General features: G+C 41.0%; 1 protein-coding gene across 3 annotated transcripts in view; it reads left to right on the top strand.

Moving 5' to 3' along the window:
* Positions 1-21,816, top strand: part of ATG2A (autophagy related 2A) — a 514,214-nt gene that overhangs the window by 324,357 nt on the left and 168,041 nt on the right. For all 3 annotated transcript variants that reach the window (XM_053720124.1, XM_053720123.1, XM_053720125.1), the window contains exons 22-26: positions 6,955-7,148; positions 10,182-10,262; positions 14,861-14,967; positions 18,877-18,969; positions 19,230-19,300. In XM_053720124.1, the coding sequence (XP_053576099.1) occupies positions 6,955-7,148; positions 10,182-10,262; positions 14,861-14,967; positions 18,877-18,969; positions 19,230-19,300 (546 nt within the window). The remainder of the gene's footprint in view (positions 1-6,954; positions 7,149-10,181; positions 10,263-14,860; positions 14,968-18,876; positions 18,970-19,229; positions 19,301-21,816) is intronic.

Genomic DNA, 21,816 nt, shown 5'->3' with positions numbered 1-21,816 from the left:
TCAATTGGTTGTCCGACACCTGTGGTAACTCGATAGAGTCCCAAAATGCCCGCTTAGTCTCCTCTGTGTCCCCTTTGTTGCTAGCATAGAGGTCAGTATAATAAGAGGCAAACATCTCCACTATGCGTTTAGGGTCCTTAGCCAGAGTGCCCCCTGACCTAATGGCCGCTATGAAACGAGTAGAGGATTTCAAATTGACCAGAGAGGCCAGCAGTCTGCCCGATTTATCCCCAAAGTGGTAGTATCTACCCCTAGTTCTCAGGAGGGCTTGTGAGGCTTGATACGCCAATAGCGCATCATATTCCTTTTTCGTATCCATATACTTCTGGTGGTTAACCAGTGTGGGCGAGGTCCTATACAAACGGAACTTATCCGCCAACTGCTCTCTCAGCTTCTCCAGCCTCTCTGTGTGCAGTTTTTTCCTGCGTGACAGGAAGGCTAGAATATCACCCGTTAGGACTACTTTGGCTGTATGCCAAAAGAGCTCTGGGTTCGAGCGATGTTGCGCATTATTAGTTTGAAAGTCATCCCAAGCCTGTTCCATATATTGTTGAAACTCTTGGGATGTCAATAGGTATTGGGGAAATCTAAGAGTCCTGCGCCCCGACGCCTGGGGCAGTGTGTCTAGGAAGAGCCCCACAGGGGCATGATCAGAAACCACCACTTCCCCTATTTTAGTATCCACCACTTGGGGGATCAAGGAGTTCGAGACCATGAATAGATCTATACGTGACATAGTGGGAGAGGATCTGGAGACACACGTGAAGTCCCTACCGTCCGGATTCAGCTTGCGCCAAATATCCACGATATCTAGAGCAGATGTCAGAGATTGAAATATATCCACTTCAAATTTGCAACTGACCTTAGTCTGCAATCCCCCAAGTTGTCTACTCTGGTCCCTAAGCCTGTCGCACTGCAGATTGGGGGCGAGGTTGAAGTCACCCCCCAGTATGATAGGAGCATCCAAGAATGGAGTCAGTACCTCAATCAAACCTTCCCAAAATGATCTGTCTTTCTTGTTGGGTGCATATATATTGCACAACGTGTATCTCTTGCCCGCAATTGTAGCGCAAACTATAATATATCGTCCCTCTGGATCAGTCACTACCGACACGTTATCCATCTCTAATTTTTTCCCAAACAGGATCGCCACCCCTCTGCTGGCTGATTTATAAGACGCAAATTCCACCCTACCAACCCAGTCCCTTTGTAGTTTAGCGTGTTCTATGTCATTAAGATGTGTCTCTTGTAAGAACGCAATGTCTGCACCTTTCTTTCTAAGTTGTGTAAGTATAGTCTTTCGCTTAACTGGGGAGTGTATACCCCCTACATTCCAAGAGTATATACTAAATGTTAATGTTTAATGTGATCTTCAGTGTAAGAGAGAGAAAGACAGAGAGAAAGGGAAAGGAGAAAAAAAAAAAGGGAAAGATTCTCACCCATCTCCATGCTAGCCCATCAGTTCCAAGAACGCAAGGATAACTCTCATAGTAGTACAGCCTATAAAGGAGCAGTTTCAAGAGACATCCTTGAATAAGTTTCACCCAATCATTTTCCTCTACCGACACATGCCTGTATGTGTACCAGTAACCTTTATACTTGTGAACCTGCAGGATTGAACTTTCAAACATACTGGTGACTCCTTTACTCAGCCTGCAGGAAATAAAAAACATGAGCATATAAAGCAAAGGCAATCCTGCATCAAACCTGCCTATTGTCTTCCTAGTTTTACAACATACTTGCCCTGAACCCCTCCCCTCCAGATCAAAACAAAGAAAGCAAGTCAGATATTTAGCCCAGAAATGTCTATCAAACACCACCCCCCCCCCAACTGAACCATGAACCTTAACCAAAGGAACAAACCCGTGACCTGTGCACAGGTATAGCAACTTTTCTTATCTTCCACCTTCTTTATCTGCATAAAGTGTGGTTGCATCTAGACAAAAAAAAAATGAGCCACACATTGTTCTGTACAGACAACCCTCTTCCTAGCCTTCCCCCCCCCCAGCATATCTAGGACTTTTGGGGCCATCCTCCGCGTCCAAAAACTCCTGTGCTGCCTGTGGAGAGTCGAAAAATTTAGGACCTCTAGGGGTGGCAATTTTAAGCTTAGCTGGGTAAAGTAGATAGGCCTGCCTGCCCTCCCTATGCAATCTAGAGCAAATTGCCAAGAATTCCCTGCGTTGTTTCACTAGATCTGCAGAGTAATCCTGGAAGAGTAGAAGTCTAGAGTTCTCAAAAGACACTTCCTCCATCCTCCTATACGCTCTAAGGACTGCCATCTTAGTTTGAAAGTGAAGGAATTTTATCATTACAGGTCTTGCCTGCGCATTTCGATCCATGGCTGGTCTTTCTGGGCCTACCCTGTGTGCTCTCTCTACACTATGCACTAAAGTGTCAGTGGGAATCCCTATCAGAGATGGGAGAGTAGTTTCAACAAATTTCAAAATATCATTTGCTTTGATAGATTCAGGTAGACCTAACAGACGGAGGTTATTCCGCCGTGATCTATTTTCTAGATCGTCAATCTTTTGTTGGCGAGCTATAGTGTGTTTTTCCAATGCTACCAGCTTATTAGTGTTTATATTCTGCGTGTCTTCTAAATCTGACACCCTCCCCTCCACCTCCGACACTCTAGTCGAAAATTGTTTCACTTCCTCTGCAAGCGTATCCACACCTTTTTGCAAATTTTCTATCTTGGGTAAGAAAAGCGTGGATATTTGTTTTACTATAGGGTGCGGGTCTAGGACATGGCTTTCTGGGATAGGGTCAAAGGAGGAAGCCTGTATACCCACATCAGAACCAACCTTAGCTCTGTGATCAGTGTTTTTATTCCTGCTAGCCATTTTGTTTGGTACTAGAAATTTCTCCATACACTAACAGCGGTCTATTTGCCGGCGTGGGTTTTGAACAACTATTCAGCTCGGTAAAATGCCCTCTACAATCCCTTCACAGCTCAGACAGTTATTACACAAATTGGTCAATCAATCTATACAACATAACAATACATGTCAGTATGCACAATCAACACGTTATGAAATGCTATTCAACCTGCAAGACAAATAAGTGATTAGGGCAGTGTTCAGTATTTAGCCCTGCATGTGTTATCCATAAACTCCTCACCCGAGCAGACCTATGATTACACAAAATGAGCAAGCAGTGCCAAAAACATATCAATACAGTTCAAAATGTACCGTCCATATGTTCATAAATGCCATGCACCCTGCAAAATAAACGAGTGGTTAGAGCCTAAATTGCACACATTCAGGAAAAGAGGTGAAGTAATGACTCTTTTGCAGAGATCTAATTACAGGTCGTCTGAGATAATATATTAGAGGCTCCTGCAGATGAAAAGACCCTGTAAAAAGTTAATGTTCATTCCTCAGTGTGCTCTCAGGCCCCTATAGTGCCTCTTGCATCCAGCAGAATAACATGGAACCGGAAAAGTCAGTGTCTAAGGGCTAGGGCAAAACAGGGTTTTACTGTGTAGGTTCACTCCCCAGCATATGCACTCCGTATCACTTATATTTCCCAGACCTTTGAATCGGCCCAAGTACAGTCTATTTTTTAAGGGAGAAGTAGGCAGAGTCCAGTAAGCCCTTAGTGGATACTAGTATGGTGAAATCTGCAAGCGTTAGTAAAGAAAGTCTCAGGGGGGAGCGGTTGTTCAGCAGCCCAGACAACCCTGTTAGTCCCTTTATTCAGAGGTATCCTATAAGAAAAAGTTCCAAGCCTCTATACCTCCTCACCACTATCAGGCTATTTATTGAAAAGAGAAAGATAGCTGAGGCTGTACGCCAGCACAGCCCTGTCTTACCAAGCACGTTCTCCTTTCGGCAGGCCTACCCGAGTTGGGTCGCTCCCCTCACTGCTCCGGCAGTTGCGATGGGAGTAAACAGAGCAGGTCTCAGAGATCTGGAGCTTGTTTCAAGGGCTCCGACTAATCTGGCCCTTGCGATGCACCGACAGGCTGTTGTAAGGCTGTGCCCTCCTTGGCTGGATCTTCAGTGCTGTTTGCGCCTTCAGCGCCACGTGGCTTCTCTCTGCTATACCTCCTCAGCCCGTGAGAATTAGAGAGGGGCAAAGCGCATCCCTCGGTACATGCAGCGGGTCACCAATACTTCTGACCACTCAGTCTGGGGCTTGGGCAAGTACGATGCAGGCTGCTTCGCCACTCCTGTTCACCCTTCTTATTCAGGCCAAGATGGCCGCTGCTCTCCTTATGTCGCCTACCCGATTTCTCCTTCCAACACTTGTAGGGCGGACTTCAGTGGGGGCAGATGTATATCGCCTGCCTCTCTAGAGCCCGGACACGATCCCTGTCTAGGGCAATTAGGCTCGGGTTATGAAACTTAGAGGTAATTTTCACTTTACACTAGTAGCTGACACGGAGCTCTGTGCCAGAGCTGCTACCTCTAAGCCCGCCCACCGGAAGTCCCTGGGACTACGGTTTTAGTCGTTTGTGCGAGGTGATTGCTCTGATTTTTTCAGAGAAGTTTGCTTCTCTGTTCTGTTTCCCGGTTTCAACCTTGTGGTTCAGTGCTGTCGGGGTCTGGGTGTTGCCTTCACTTGTTTAGGGTACCCTGGGGTCCCTGTGAGCGTGGTTCGCTTTTTGGGGCTTTCCACCTTCTTTGAATTTATTGCCCCCTGTTTAGGGTCTTCCAGGAATCCCTGTTTGTCTTCTATGTCCTCTCCTTTTTGGGAATTTTCCGTCGCCTCCTTTTCTATGAAAGGGTGTGTGGTTGAGGTTCGTCCTTTTGGTGATGGTATCTTCTGGAGGAGTGTTGGCTCAGTTGAATTTGTTCTGCGGACTCTAGTACGGCCGCCTTTGTACCCTCTCGTTTTGGCATTCAGTTTCCTCTATAGCTTGGGTATTGTTTTCCCAAAAGTAATGAATGCAGCTGTGGACTCTTTCCATATATGAAGAAAAACATAAATTGTGCTTACCTGATAATTTTCTTTTCTTCAGATGGAAAGAGTCCACAGCTCCCCGCCCATGTTTTTATGGAGGGCGGCTATAATTTTTGTTCTTCTGGCCCCTTTTCACCCTGATATTTCTTCTACTGTTCCTTGTTCCTTGGCAGAATGACTGGGGGATGAGGGGAGTGGGAGGGGTATTTAAGCCTTTGGCTGTGGTGTCTTTCCCAAAAGTAATGAATGCAGCTGTCGACTCTTTCCATCTGAAGAAAAGAAAATTATCAGGTAAGCATAACTTATGTTTTTCCAAAGAGTTCTCTTGTTCCCCAGTCAAGTCATTTTTCTGGGTGTTCAAATAGACTCAGTTTTTATGAGACTATCTTTGACTGAACTGAGAAGGTTGGATCTGGTTGCAGCTTGTTCAAATCTTCAGTCTGTTCTGTGTCCTTCAGTAGCCCTTTGTATGGAAGATTTAGGCCTTATGATTGCCACATTGGATGCTCTTCCGTTTGCTCAGTTTCACGAGTCCTCTTTAGCTTTGCATGCTAAGGCAATGGTGCAGGGATCAAACTCAGCTTTCGCAGAAAATCCATTAGGATTTTAAAACAATACAGTCCCTGTCTTGGTGGCTGGATCATCATGTTATTATTCAGGTGGCTTCTTTTGTTCATCCTTTCTGGACTGTGATCACGACAGATACAAGTCTTTCTGGTTGGGGTGCAGTCTGGGAGTCCCAGAGAGCACAGGGAGGTTACCAATAAATGTTTTAGAACTCCATGCAATTTTCAGGGCTCTTCGAGTTGCCCCCTCTGAGGAAACCGTTCTTGTGAAACGCGCGTCAGGGGTCACTTGGAGAGAAGCCTTGTCCCTCCTGTTTTTAGCAGCTTGCCTGATCCCTTTACTCTACCTATATCGCTACTATTTTTGTCTACATTCAGCAGTACAGTCACTTTTTGTATCCGTTAAAATTAAAATAGCTCCCGGATTGAAGGGGCTTAGTCTTTACCTTCTGCCTGCTGAAGTACTTAATATATTACATCGATATAGAAATAATTTTGGTGGTTACTCAGTGTTTTTAAATCACGTTGCTGGTATGAATGGTTTGTGTTCCAAAAAAGATAAAGCGTGAATGTGTCAATTTATCAGGTAAGCATCATTTTTTTTTTGTGGAAAATTCCCTGAAAGCAGCCCCTGCGAGTGTCACCCTTTGATAATCGAGTACTAAGAGCTCAGAAACAACCTAATGGGAGCTATTTGTCTTTATATGTATGTCCAGTCCACATAGCCTGAACATTTTTATAGATACGCAGTGTATCAACAGCTTATCGAAGTGTCAGTAAATTTTGGTGTATAAAGTTTAAATCTAAGCAGACTTTATTATTGTAATCACTAATCTTTTGTAATGTTTTCAATAAATTGTTTAAAAATAAAGTTATAACACTTTAAAATTACTGAAAAGCAATGTTCTCATGTGGGAGTGTTTTCTCGCCAAACAGTTAATCCAATGGGAAGGTCTCGACCCTCCCCCGTTCCTCCTATTCAAGCTCGTTCACAAGCTTATGCCTGTTAAGTGATTTTCACTGACAACACAAACGGCGCATGCACTTTACCATTATTTGCCGGTTTAGGTTAAGACTGGATCGCAACGCTGTATTGCCTGTGCAGCTTGATAATGCACATGCTTTGTAGGTCCCCTGCTATGCCTGTCAATCATAGAACACATGTCCGGACAGACAAGGAGCAACACGGTTGGTAATCGTAAATGGCCGTGAGAAAAAGCTTGACCAAAAAAAATTGAGTAGCAGCTATGGGTGGCCGGCGTATACTCGCTCCATGTAAATTTAGCAACCTGTTTTTAGATATTTTAATATTAATTAATATATTCATTTATTAAGAAATGACCGTAGATGTTCTTAGATACATAAGGCATTTAGAAAAATATTAAGAAAAATCCTATGTTTACTGTCCTTTAAACTGCTAAAATGCTTTGTAACTTATATGTCATCCAGTATTCTACCCTTCCTTTTATATTTTCAGCTACTATAGAAGATTACTTGCCACCCACTAACCTGGAAATACCCACCTTTCTACCACCCGCACACCTGGAACCCACTATCTACCCTTCTGAGGAAGGCGTCTCCGCTCAACTCTCAGGTGCTCGTAAAGACAGGAACTCAAGGATGCTGTCTTTGGCTATCCGAATTGATCTAAACCTGGTGAAAAATGTCAAGGTATGAAAGATGCACATAAGCTTATATAGATGATTATGGGAAGTATGTGGTACATTCTGAAATCTGCTTGCAGGTGTCAGCTGGATTTCACAAGCTGTGTTCCCTTGAACCCTTTGCCCTTGTGCATTATTTGAGGTTCCACAAGAAAAATACTCTGAATAGTTTCTGTGGAAAGTAATATGCAGGGAGCCAGATGACTGTAGTTCTAGTTCAGTTTTAGAGAACGGATTTTGTGGTTCTGGAGCTGTGCGGTTATATTTTTCTAGGATTCCTCCACTGAATTGGTTTTGCAAGCGCAGAGGAAGGAAGTTCTGGAATTGAAAGTTTTTAAAATCAGTTGCTGTGGGTTTGACACCAAAAGTGCAATCTGAAAAAATAAACAAATTTTATTACATGAGGCACACTTGACACTGGAACAAGAGCTAATATATTGTTGGGTGGAATATACAGATATTGAATAATTTGAAGACTTTGGGTCATTTTAGAATACACATGAATTGGGTCTTTCCGTCCTCTAGAACAGGGACGTCCATCCTCTTCACATACTGAGATTGTAAATCCCTTTTTATAACTGGTAAACAACTTTCATAAATATATATTGTGGAGGGGAGAGAGGAAGAGGAGGGTGGATGTGCAGAAGATTTAAAGGGACATAATACTCTTTAATGCTAAATCACTTGAAACTGATGCAGCATAACTGTAAAAAGCTGACAGGAAAATATCACCTGAGCATCTGTATGTAAAAAGGGAAGATATTTTATGTCATAATTTCTTCAGCTCACCATAGTAAGTGTTCTGTGAACAGTTAGTGCTGCTGTAAAGCTGCAAGTTGGAAAAAAATAAACACAATAGCCAATCGGCATCAGCAGTGATGAGGTCATGCGATCACATGAGATTTGACAGTAAACTTCCTTAAACTGAATACATAGAGATGTTCAGGTGATATTCTCTAGTCACCTTTTTACAGCTATACTGCATCACTTTCAACTGCTTCAACATTTGGGTATCGTGTTGGGGATGAGAGACCGAAGGGAAAAATAGAGGTGGGAGACAGTCATCAGTTGTCATTCTTTGTCTTCATCTTCATTCCTTATCTCCCCCTTTAGACATTAAATGTGCCTGTTCCATTACTGTTCATACTCATGGTCTCTCTGTGCAGAAGTACAACATTTTTTAAGACTTTTGCATTCAGGAAGTTTTATACTACAATTAATATAAGTGATTTGAGTTATGGTGGAGATAAAAGCACGCATTTAAAATTCTACATTTCCTAAAAGTAAGAGCTATAGAAAATTAGCAAATCTAGGCAAGTATCCAGCTTGCCTTTCCCCATAAGTACTCTGTCTACATTGTTACCAATGCACCAGAGAACTCTGGGTAAAATATGCAAATTAGATATACAATATCTCATGCTTTTTGCTTCGAATTGTAATTCCCTTTACAGGATGGTTGCAGCAAAAAACAAACCACTTCTGGACAGCTGTTTTGAGTTTATTAACTCTCATGAGCAGAAGGTTTAATTTGCTGCTTGGTGAAGCTCATTTCCAGAGTAAAAAACAATACTTAATTGAGTTATGGTGGAGATGAAAGCAAGAGATTAAAATCCTCCATTTCATCAAAGTAAAAAACATAGAATTATTGTATAGAAAATGAGCATATCTAGGCACGTATCCCTGATTCTGGGTAAAGGCAAGTGGGGATACTTGCTTATATTTCCGAATTTTCTATACAGTAATTATATGGCTCTTGTTCATTCATCAGAAATGAATCGCTGCATTACAATTAAATGTTTTACAATCTCTAAAGGAATCATTTTTGTTTTCATTATTTTTATTGTTTTGCAGTTCAGTAGCCTCTTGTAGTTGTTTATCTTGTCTCATTTACCAGGCCAATCGGGGGCAAATATAAATAAACTAAATCTGAACCAATTACAATGCAGGGCCAGGGTTCTGAGTTCCACTGAATGCACATTAATGTCTCTTTGGGCTGTAATAAAACAAACTTATTTTCAGATTTCAATTACTTGAAACATATATATTTTAAAAGTAATTACATTTTTTGTTTAATGTCTCCTTAACTTGGCCAGTGATGAAGTAAAGTTTTAAACACTTATACCATGGGTTGCAAATGTGTGTCCAAAGTGGCGTTCCAACTGTTCCCGACTTGACTACTGCAATAACCTACTAACTGGCCTTCCTCTCTCCTGCCTCTCCCCTCTTCAATCCATCCTAAATACCTCTGCCAGGCTAATCCACCTTTCCCATCACTCTGTATCTGCTGCACATCTCTGTGAGTTCCTTCACAGCAGATTTAAGTTCATAATTTTCAGCCTGACTTACAAAGCCTTTACCAACGCCACTGCCCACTACTTATACTCACTAATCAACTAATATACTCCAACCTTCCCCCTAAGGTCCAACAATAACCTGCTCCTTGCATCCTCTACCATCACCTCTTTCCATGCTAGACTACAGGACTTCTCTAGTGTGGCACCAGCCCTCTGGAACGCACTTCCTTGTGCTGTCAGACATTCCCCTAATCTCTCCTCCTTAAACTCTCCCTAATTACGTTTTTGCCCAAGGAAGCCTTCTACCCAACTCAGTAACTAATTAATTGCCCTCATCTAACTCTGCATTAACATCATTCTCACCCTTGCAGTCCCCACCTCCTGTTTCTCACCCTCCTACCCATCTAGATTGTAAGTTCCCACGGGAATCGGGCCCTCAATTCCACCTGTATTTGTTTGATAAATGTTGTCTTGTCTCTTACAAGTATTGTATCATTGTTGTACTTTTATCTTTTGTACCCATGGACAGCGCTGCAGAATTCGTTGTCTCTTTATAAATAATGTATAAAAACAACAAAAAAATAACTACATGCCACATATGTGCTCTAGAAATCTCTTGACACAAGAGCTTATAGTCTTGTAGTACAGCAAGAAACCATTCTGGAAGGCAAATCTTTCCTATTGGTAAGTTATATGTATATATATATATATATTTTAATGTATCAAATATTTCTTCATGATTTTAGGAGTTCTTGGTAGCTTTGAGGCTCGATGGTGCCACTCTGCGGCATCACATGGCACTGCCTAATCAAAGCTGGCACAGTCAGGTGAGTCAGACTTATGCACTTGTGCACATGTGTAACTTCATATTCATACAAAAATCTAAAAACACTTTAGGGATTTCACAAAATAATCTTGTTCTTGAATGGACTTGAAGGATGGAAGTCCTGAATAATGTAAAATGTAGGTTGATTTATTTATAGGAATAACACACTTTTCTTCTACAAGATACGACGAATCCACGGATTTCATCCTTACTTGTGGGATATTAACCTCCTGCTAACAGGAAGTGGCAAAGAGCACCACAGCAGAGCTGTATATATAGCTCATCCCTTCCCTCCACCCCCAGTCATTCTCTTTGCCCGTGTTAGTAATAGGAAGAGGTAAAGTGAAGTGTTAGTTTTAGATTTTTTAATCAAGAAGTGTTTTATTTTAAATGGTACCGGTGAGTACTATTTTCCTCAGGGAGATATGGATGAAGATTTCTGCCCTGAGGTTGATGATCTTAGCAGATGTAACTAAGATCCATGTTGGTTCCCACAGAGTTTCTGAAGGTAGTGCAAGAGAAATCTTCAGTGTGGAGAACAGTTTCATGCTACAAGCAGCATTGAGGTATGTTCAGTCTTTTATTTCTGAGGAGACTTGGTATATCAGAACTGGCTGACATTTTTCCCTGCTAGGGAAGGGGTAAGCAGTAGACCTGTACACAGAGGGTATTACTGAAAGTCCTGTGTTTATATCTTTATTTGACATTGGGGCTGAAAGCAATATTCAGTGCCTTGGTCGTTCAGCCTAGCTTATGTGTTTCCACCGTTTCCTCCCCTTCCACGCGTGATTGCTCGGATCAAACAGGAGAGAGCTTCGGTAATCCTGATCGTGCCTGCGTGGCTTGATCTTATCTAAGCGGGGATTCTCAGATTCGGTCATTGATACTTTGATACAGGCACGTAAGCCTGTCACTAGAAAAATCTATCATAAGATATGGCGTAAATATCTTTATTGGTGTGAATCCAAGGGCTACTCATGGAGTAGAGTTAGGATTCCCAGGATTCTGTCTTTTCTCCAAGAAGGATTGGAGAAAGGGTTATCAGCGAGTTCCTTAAAGGGACAGATTTCTGCTTTGTCAATTTTGCGTCACAAACGTTTGGCAGATGTTCCAGATGTTCAGTCTTTTTGTCAGGCTCTAACCAGAATTAAGCCTGTATTTAAACCAATTACTCCTCCCTGGAGTTTGAATTTAGTTCTTAGAGTTCTTCAAGGGGTTCCGTTTGAACCCATGCATTCCATAGATATTAATTTGTTATCTTGGAAAGTTTTGTTTTTGGTTGCTATTTCTTCTGTTTCTGAGCTTTCAGCATTACAATGTGATTCGCCTTATCTTATATTTCATTTTGATAAGGTGGTTTTGCGTACCAAACCTGGATTTCTTCCTAAGGTTGTTTCAAATAAGAATATTAATCAAGAAATTGTTGTTCCTTCCTTGTGTCCTAATCCTTCTTCTAAGAAGGAGCGTCTGTTACATAATCTGGACATGGTCCGTGCCTTGAAGTTTTACTTACAGGCGACTAAGGATTTCCGTCAATCATCTTCATTATTCATTGTTTATTCTGGAAAGCGTAGGGGCCAGAAAGCTACGGCTACCTCTTTCTTTTTGGCTGAGGAGTATCATCCGCCTGGCATATGAGACTGCTAGACAGCAGCCTCCTGAAAGAATTACGGCTCATTCTACTAGGGCTGTGGCTTCCACATGGGCCTTTAAAAACGATTCTTCTGTTGAACAGATTTGCAAGGCTGAGACTTGGTCGTCTCTTCATACTTTTTCCAAATTTGATACTTTTGTTTCTTCTGAAGCTGTTTTTGGGAGAAAGGTTCTTCAAGCAGTGGTGCCTTCCGTTTAGGTCTCTGTCTTGTCCCTCCCATTTCATCCGTGTCCTGTAGCTTTGGTATTGTATCCCACAAGTAAGGATGAAATCCGTGGACTCGTCGTAGAAGAAAAGTAAATTTATGCTTACCTGATAAATTAATTTCTTCTATGATACGACGAGTCCAAGGCCCTCCCTGTCATTTTTCAGACAGATTATATTTTATTTTTTACAACTTCAGTCACCTCTGCACCTTTAGTTTCTCCTTTTTCTTCCTATACCTTCGGTCGAATGACTGGGGGTGGAGGGAAGGGAGGAGCTATATATACAGCTCTGCTGGGGTGCTCTTTGCCACTTCCTGTTAGCAGGAGGTTAATAGCCCACAAGTAAGGATGAAATCCGTGGACTCGTCGTATCGTAGTAGAAATTAATTTATCAGGTAAGCATAAATTTACTTTTCCTCTTAGTGTAGTGGTGATCTAATATTCTAAAGAAGTTCAGAGATATTTTAGAGATCTCGACGGAACATAAAATAATATTTAAAAAATGTACTTAACCCTTTGAGTACAAAGCTGAATTTAATATTTTTCAGTTTTTTACTATTTTCAAAAAACATTTTTTTTTACTTTTTTATTTTTTCCCCCAGATCAAGGCTTATACCATTGGAAAGGTTAGGTGATTACCTTTCAAATGGTGGGTCTTGGGGGTCTTTAGCTGCTTAGATCCCTGAGATACAGGTTTCTAAGCAGCATGCCCCCTTTCCCTATACTTTGTATTGATAATTTTAAATAAAGTTGTGCGGTGACGTCCTCACGTCATTGCGCATGACATCACTACACGTAACGGGAAGCCCCGGCGATGCCTGTCACTATGCAGGCCCGATCACCGGGGTAGGAGTGGGTGGGGGCCCCCAGATTGCAAAAAAGGTAGTTGAGTGCTAATGACGGCTCTGAGCCGTCATTAGCACTCAAGGGTTAAAGGGACATGAAACCTAAAATTTTGCTTTCATAATTCAGAGCATAACATTTTAAACAACTTTCCAGTTTACTTCTAATATCTAATTTACTTCATTCTCTTGGTATCCTTTGTTGAAAAGCATAGGCTCAGGAGCTTGGAGCCAGCTGCTGATTGGTGGTTGATCTTGTATGCCAATTTTAATTAACTTACAAATGTGTTCAGCTAGCTCACAAGAGTGCATTGCTGCTTGTTCAATAAAGTATTACCAAGAGGACGAGGCAAAATTGATAACGGAAGTAAATTGGAAAGTTGTTTAAACATGTATAATGTATCTGAATCATTTTGTTTTTTTTGTACCTTTAATTGCCAGCAAATATTTGAATTATTTCTAAACGCATCCTAAAATGCGCTCCTAGAAACACGTTAATACAGAAATGCGCTCCTACAAACACGTTAATACAGAAATGCGCTCCTAGAAACACGTTAATACAGAAATGCGCTCCTAGAAACACGTTAATATACAGAAATGCGCTCCTAGAAACACGTTAATATACAGAAATGCGCTCCTAGAAACACGTTAATACAGAAATGCGCTCCTAGAAACACGTTAATATACAGAAATGCGCTCCTAGAAACACGTTAATATACAGAAATGCGCTCCTAGAAACACGTTAATACAGAAATGCGCTCCTAGAAACACGTTAATACAGAAATGCGCTCCTAGAAACACGTTAATACAGAACTATTAAGGTATTAAAGAGTTTTAAGAACATTATTATTCATGCTTAATAAAAGCTTCTTGTAAGCACTTTTAATGCATCTTGCTCAGAATCCTTTCCGTTATCATCTGGGTTTTTTTCTATTTCCTAGCTTCTAGTTATTTCTTTCCTTGTATTCTAACTACAACGTGTTTTGTTTAACTGGTCACTTGTTTTGTGTGTTTATGGTTTCCATTCCTGGCCTCCTACTTTCTGCAGCGAGTCTTTTTAAAGAGACACAAAACCCCAAAACTTTCTTTCATGATTCAGATAGAACATGTCATTTTAAACAACTTTCTAATTTACTTCTATTATCAAATTTTCTTTGTTGTTGAGTTAAGATCAGGAGCGTACACGTGTTTGGAGCACTCTGTTTTGCCAGAAAGTTATCCATTTGCAAGAGTACTATATAGAAGCACAATTTCCTGCCATGTAGTGCACACCTACTGAGGTATCTCTTCAACAAAGAATAACATGAGAGTGAAGAAAATGTAATGATACAGGTAGAAAACCCTTTATCCAAACTGCTTGGGACCGGAAAAGGTTTGGATTTTGGAGTATTTGCATCTATCAACCAAGTGTAAGCAACAATATATTTTATTGTCATTTAGACAATAATGACGTCATAATGCACCTTATATACATGCAGTCTAAAGGTAGTTTTATATCATTTGATACTTTTGTGTATACAGTACCCTCAGAGATACTACAGTACTGTAATCAGAAAGGTAAGAGTTGTTGTTTTAAATAGAGACTATTTGCATTTTAGATCACAAAAAACACAGGCAGAAATAATTTTTTTTGATCATTTAATTATAAAAAATTATAATTAATAAGTTTGAATTACAGAATACATTTGGATTTTGGAATTCCGGATTTGGAATTTTTTTCCTGTAGAAGTAAATTGGAAACTTTTTTGTATTCTCTATCTGAATCACAAAAGATAACGTTTGGGTTTCATAGCCCTTTAACCTTAGTGGTAGTCTCATTGCTTTTGCACAATATCTAGGTGTATAATTCTTCTGCACACTTCTCTAACAGACCTGACTTTTCTCCATTCTCATTCAGATCCTGGAATTTCTGGATGTTATTGATGAGCCAATCTTGGGATATAGTTCCCCGGCTGTCATAACTGTATTGCACACTCATCTCTTCAGCTGTGCGGTGGATTACAGGTACACAGGAAGCAGAACTATTTTATTTAATATCTTTTATTGTCATTAGGTGACTTAAAAGGAGATAAGGGTCAAATTGGAAATGTCCGTGGGTGCAAGTCATTGTTAAATAGCAGCATTTTTGCAATATACTTTCATTAGCAAATATTCTTTGAGTAAAATTTATTTTTTAAAGCAGCATATGCACATATGCTACGTGTAATTAGACGATCAGGATTCAAACACTTTAGAGAGCTGGGAGTGGTGTATATTGTGTCAGTGAAGAAGTAATTTATATCATATAAATCACTGCTAGCTCTCTGAACAGGTGTGGTGTTTTAATGCTGGTGCACGGGACACTCACAGCATATGTGCGTATGCTGCTGGAAAACCAGTAATAACTTTTACTAGAATCATTTTGACCTTTCTATACCTTTAATATACTGTTTAATACATGCTCCAGCCTCCTAACCACTGTGCATCAGCCTCTTAAATATAGTAAGGCTGGTCCTTGCAATGTAATTTATGCAGGTCTAAGCTTGGTCATTGTAGAGACAAAGTTAGGTTGAAAAGCAATACATGAGAGCATTGTAGTGGCACCTAGTTCTGTAGTGCACAGAAAAGCCATCTGTACCGGTATAACTGTAACTGCATTCACCCAATCTAGTGTTCATGCCAGTTTAACGCTTTTACTGAAGCTTGCCCTGAACTTGCTAATTAAATGGAAGCAAGTGTAACACATTAACTGCTGGAAGAAGTGGGGGGAAAAAAAACAGAGCAGGATTTCACTCAGGAGCTGGTCACAAAAACAAGAATCTGTGCTCATCTATTAGTAGAACAATAACTACTATATACACCAGGACAGGCTTCAGAGATCCAGTAGGGATTGCCTAGGAACAAGGATCTGTGCTCAGGCATCAGTTCATAGTGCCACAGGCCTGTGTAGGATACTTCTGAGACCAATGGAATGGACACCACTTAATTATCACCACTGTTTTGGCTTTCACACACTTGTCTAAAGGCGAAATGATTAGACTGTAAGGTAGGCTGAGCACTGTTTGGAAGTCAGACTAGAGGTCAGTAAGTTGGTGAGGCAGCTGCTAGTAGTCAGTAGAAGCTGAGGATTATTTGGAAGTCAGACTAGAGGTCAGTAAGGTGGTGAGGAAGTTGCTAGTTCACAGGAGAGGCTGATCACTGTGTGTAAGTCACACTGCAGGTCAGTAAGGTGGTGAAGCAGCTATAAGTAGTTAGGACAGACTGAGAATTGTTTGGAAATCAGACTAGAGGTCAGTAAGTTGGTGAGGTAGCTGCTAATAGTCACAAGAGGCAGAGCACTGTTTTGAAGTCAGACTAGAGGTCTGTAATGTGGTGAGGTAGCTGCTAATAGTCACAAGAGGCTGAGCACTCTTTGGCTGTCGGACTAGAGGTCAGTAAGGTGGCAAGGCAGCTGCTAGTACTCATGGGAGGCTAGGCATTGTTTGTAAGTCAGACTAGAGGACAGTAAGGTGGCGAGGCAGCTGGTAGTAGTCAGGAGAGACTGATCTATGTTTGTAAATCAGGTTAAGGTGATGAGGCAGCTGCTAGTAGGTAGGAGAGGCTGAGCATTGTTTGAAAGTCACAATAGAGGTCAGAAAGTGGTAAGGGAGTTGCTAGTACTTAAGAAAGACTGAGCACTGTTTGGAAGTCAAACTAGAGGTCAGTGATGTGGTGAGGCAGCTGCTAGTACTCAGGAGAGGCTTAGCACTGTTTGCAAATCAGGTTAAGGTGATGAGGCAGCTGCTAGTACTCAGGAGAGGCAACTGTTTGGAAGTCAAACTAGAGGTCAGTAATGTGGTGAGGCAGCTGCTAGTACTCATGAGAGGCTAAGCAATGTTTGGAAGTCAGACTAGAGGTCAGTAAGGTGGTGAGGCAGTTGCTAATACTTAGAAGAGGCTGAGCACTGTTTCAAATCCAGACTAGGTCAGTAAGATGGTGAGGCAGCTGCAATTACTCGGGAGAAGTTGAGCATTGTTTGGAAGTCAGACTAGAGGTCAGTAAGGTGGTGAAGCAGCTATTAGTAGTTAGGACAGACTGAGAATTGTTTGGAAGTCAGACTAGAGGCCAGTAAGCTGTTGCGGCAGTTGCTAGTACTCAGGAGAGGCTGAGCATTTTTTGGATGTCAGATTAGAGGTCAGTAAGTTGGTGAAGTAGTTGCTAATACTTAGGAGAGGCTGAGCACTGTTTAGAAGCCAGGCTAGGTCAGTAAGGTGGTGAAGCAGCTGCTAGTATTCAGTTTAGGCTGAACACTATTTGTAAGTCAGTAAGGTGGGGAGGCATCTGTTAGTACTGTTAGGAGAGACTGAGAACTGTTTGGAGGTCAGAAGGTGATGATGCAGTTTCTAGTACTCAGGAGAGGCTGAGCCCTGTTTGAAAGTCAGACTTAAGGTAATTTAGATGTTGAGGCGACTGCTAATACTCAGGAGAGGCTGAGCAATGTTTGGAAGTCAGACTAGAGGTCAGTAAGGTGGTGAAGCAGTTGCTAATAGTCATGAGAGGTTGAGCACTGTTTGGAAGTCACACTAGAGGTCAGTAAGGTGGTGAGGGATCTGCTAGTTGTCAGGCGAGTCTAAGCATTTTTTGGAAGTCAGACTAGAGGTCAGTAAGGTGTTGAGGCAGCTGCTAGTACATAGGCGAGACTGAGCACTGTTTGGAAATCAGACGAGAGGTCAGTAAGGTGGTGAGGCAATTGCTAGTAGTTAAGAGAGGTGGAGCACTATTTGGAAGTCACACTAGAGGTCGGTAAGGTGGTGAGGCAGCTGCTAGTAGTCATGAGAGGTTGAGCACTGTTTGGAAGTCACACTAGAGGTCGGTAAGGTGGTGAGGCAGCTGCTAGTAGTAATGAGTGGTTAAGCACTGTTTGGAAGTCACACTAGAGGTCGGTAAGGTGGTGAGGCATCTGCTAGTTGTCAGGAGAGGCTGAGCACTGTTTGCAAGTCAGACTAGAGTTCAGGGGATGCCTAATGAAATGCAGTTAAGGCAGTTGCTTGTAAGAAGCAGAGGCTGAGCTCTGTTTGGAAGTCAGACTAGAGGTCAGTAAGGTGGTTAGGCAGCGGCTAGTTTTCAGGAGAGACTGAGCACTGTTTACAAGTCAGACTAGAGGCAATTAAGGGGATGAGGCAGCTGCTAGTTTTTAGGAGAGGCTGAGCACTGTTTGGAAGTCAGACTAGAGGTTGGTAAGGTGGTGAGGCAGCTGCTAGTAGTCATGAGAGGTTGAGCACTGTTTGGAAGTCAGACTAGAGGTCAGTAAGGTGGTGAGGCAGCTGCTAGTTTTCAGGAGAGGCTGAGCACTGTTTGCAAGTCAGACTAGAGGTAATTAAAGGATTACTTTCTGTTATAATTTTTAAGCTAAACAACTAACATATTAAAGTTAATAAACATTAATTAAAACCTACTGACCTATATTTTCTCCAAAACGAAGTTTCATAACGTTCTAAAAGTTATATCTTTTATTCGCCGATGATGTCACGTTATCCTGCCCACTATTTTCAGCACTGCATGTTCAAAATACTTAAACCAATGACTTTGTGTTTAAAGCGCCATTTTGAAACCTAGGTATTGTAAACGGATTGGTATAGAGCAAAGAATACCCACGGAGTGGGTTTGGAAAACAATTAAATTTGCAGACAAGATTTCTGATATACGGTAGAGATATGTTAATGAAATGCTATTGATAAAAAGCGTATTTGGGGTAGTTAGTTAGTAAAAGGCATAGAAAATATTTACTTACAGTGGCCCTTTAAGGGGGTGAGGCAGATGCTAGTTCATAGGAGAGGCTGAACACTGTTTGGAAGTCAGACTAGAGTTCAAAAGACGTCGAATGAAATGCAGAAGTGTGCAAATATTGATTAGTGCTGCACATACATTACTATTCTCCTCTCTTCATCCGTGCAGGCCTCTGTACCTACCTGTTAGAGTCTTGATCACAGCTGAAACCTTTACTCTTTCCAGTAATATTGTGGTGGACACCTCAACCTTCATGCTCAGGTGAGGATTCAAGACAGATTTATGTTAGCAGGCGCTTGTGGGGCCACATCCTGAACACCATCAAAATTCCTCAATAATATAACCCCATCAAAGCATAAATGATATTGAATCTGATGATTTTATCTTATTCATTAGTTTCCTTCTCTTTCTTCCCTTTACTTTAAGTTCTTGTGCTCTCACCACTCATCTGTTGTTCTTTTCCCAATAACCCTGTTGTATTTTCCTTTCTAGTGTCAATTAAACTATTTTCTATTTTTTAGGTTTATTTTAGATGACTCTGCTCTCTATTTGTCTGATAAATGTGAAGCGGATGTGACCGATTTAAAGAAAGGTAGGTTATGTGCATCTCGTATACCAGACATGAACCAATGGCAATAAATGTTATTTTAATTAAGTGACCAAACATTGCAGTAAAACACTGGTTTTTAAACCTGTACTCAGCCTCCCTAGCTGGCCAAATTTTGAGGATATCTGAACTGGAGCACAGGTGAAATAATCAGATGATTAGTAAACATGGTTATTTAACCTGCTCTCACCCAAGGTAATACAGAAAACCTGGACTGATGCGGAGGCCCGAGGATAGGTTTGAAAATCAGTGCAGTAAATCATTACTGATTGGTTATTTTTGTATTTGCATTTTGTAAGAGAAAGTTACATAGTAACATAGAAGATGAGGTTGAAAGAAGTCCGCCGAGTTCAACCTATACAGATTCTACTTGATTTACACTAAAGAAGCTGCCAATTGAGTATACACTAAACAAATAGAAAGCTGACCCATTTAACACAAGCAATCATATCACTGAATTTTGTTTTTAGCCAGAAATGTATCTCAGCTATTTTTAAATATATTTAAGGTATTGGCATTTACTACCTCCTTAGGCAATGAGTTCTACAATTCGATTGCTCCTACAGTGAATAAATGTTTACATTGCAGGAGATTAAATCTCCTTTCCTACAACCTTAAATTGTGACTTCTTGGAAACTAGAGGAGCATGAAACCCAATTTTCTTTCCTATGGCATGGAGAGTCCACGATTCATTCCAATTACTAGTGGGATATTCACTCCTGTCCAGCAGGAGGAGGCAAAGAGCACCACAGCAGAGCTGTTAATTGTCATTTCCCTTACCCATAACCCCCAGTCATTCTCTTTGCCTCTGTCAAGGGAGGATGTACAAAGATGGTGTCTGAAGATAATTAATCCTTTAATGGGTACTTTTCCCTGCAAGCAGGGATTTGGGGCTATTCTGTGTCCATGTCAATCTCTTTAGTAAGAGTAATGGTGGCTTTTAGCAGTTAGAAGGCGGTGAGGTGGTTCTTGCTTTATTTCTAACATCTATGCTACCCCTTTTTATTGAAAACCAGGGTTGGTTACTCTTCTTTTTTTTTCTTTTTCTACAGGTCCCTAACAGATACTGGTGAATCAGTCACCCCTAAGAAGCTGTTCCTGTCCTGCAGCTGGATCCACAGTTAAGTGCTCTTGCCTTCTAGGTTCTGAGGGCAGCACTCTAAAGGTTAATCCTCTGTGGATCTTTAAAAGGGACTCAATTTATTCCTATGTATGGGAATTTATTTTTGGGCAGTAATTTATTGCAGGCACTGCATCATGTGGAACTTATTTTTTTATTGAGGAATTAGGGGTTAATGTTTTACCCTATATGTTGAGGCTAAGTTGGGCTGGACGTTTCAGGTGGATCTTATAATAATCCCTGATGAGAATTAGTTTTCTTCTACAAGATATGACGAGTCCACGGATTTCATCCTTGTGGGATTTATCCTCCTGCTAACAGGAAGTGGCAAAAAGCACCACAGCAGAGCTGTATATATAGCTCCTCCCTTCCCTCCACCTCCAGTCATTCTCTTTGCCTGTGTTAGTAATAGGAAGAGGTAAAGTGAGGTGTTAGTTTAGATTCTTCAATCAAGAAGTTTTTTTATTTTAAAATGGTACCGGTGAGTACTATTTTCCTCAGGGAGAAATGGATAAGGAATGAAGAAATTTTTCTGCCCTGAGGTTGATGATCTTAGCAGACGTTACTAAGATCCATTTTGGTTCCCACAGAACTTCTGAAGGTAGTGCAAGAGAAATCTTCAGTGTGGAGACCGGTGTCATGCTACAAGCAGCATTGAGGTATGTTCAGTCTTTTATTTCTGAGGAGACTTTGTATATCAGAACTGGCTGACATTTTTCCCTGCAAGGGAAGGGGTAAGCAGTAGACCTGTATGACTGAGGGTGTTACTGAAATTCCTGTGTTTTATACATATTGCTATTATGGTTACATAGCTATATTGGGGCTTGAAGTCAGGGGCCGTTTTCATTGTTAAAATATATTTTTTTAATTAAAATATCTCTTTAAAGTGTAATTTCACCTTTACTTATAGGGTGCAATAATTTTTGGACAAATTGAATTGTTATATATAATCGTTTAGCGTTTTTAAAAGTTTTTAGTGCAGTTTAGAAAAATTGTTGCGCTTTTATTTCTTAAAGGCGCAGTACGCTTTTTTCTAAAAGTTTTTTTGAATCAATAAATGAGGTGATTTACGACTATTGTGGCTATTGCTAGTCTGTTTAACATGTCTGAACTCGAGGAAACTCCTTGTTTTATGTGTTTAGAAGCCATTGTGGAACCCCCTCTTACTTTGTGTACCTCTTGTACTGAAAGGGCCTTACATTGTAAAAAAGCATATTTTATGTAAAGAGGGTGTGCCTAAGGATGATTCTCAGTCTGAAGAGAATCAGGATATGCCATCTAATTCTCCCCAAGTGTCACAACCATTAACGCCCACACAAACGACGTCGAGTTCCTCAAATGCGTCTAATTCTTTTACTCTGCAGGATATGGCTGCAGTTAT

This window comes from Bombina bombina, chromosome 7 (assembly GCF_027579735.1).
Source record: "Bombina bombina isolate aBomBom1 chromosome 7, aBomBom1.pri, whole genome shotgun sequence".
In the NCBI taxonomy this organism is placed as follows: Eukaryota; Metazoa; Chordata; class Amphibia; order Anura; family Bombinatoridae; genus Bombina; species Bombina bombina.
This window is presented reverse-complemented; position numbering and strand designations above follow the sequence as displayed.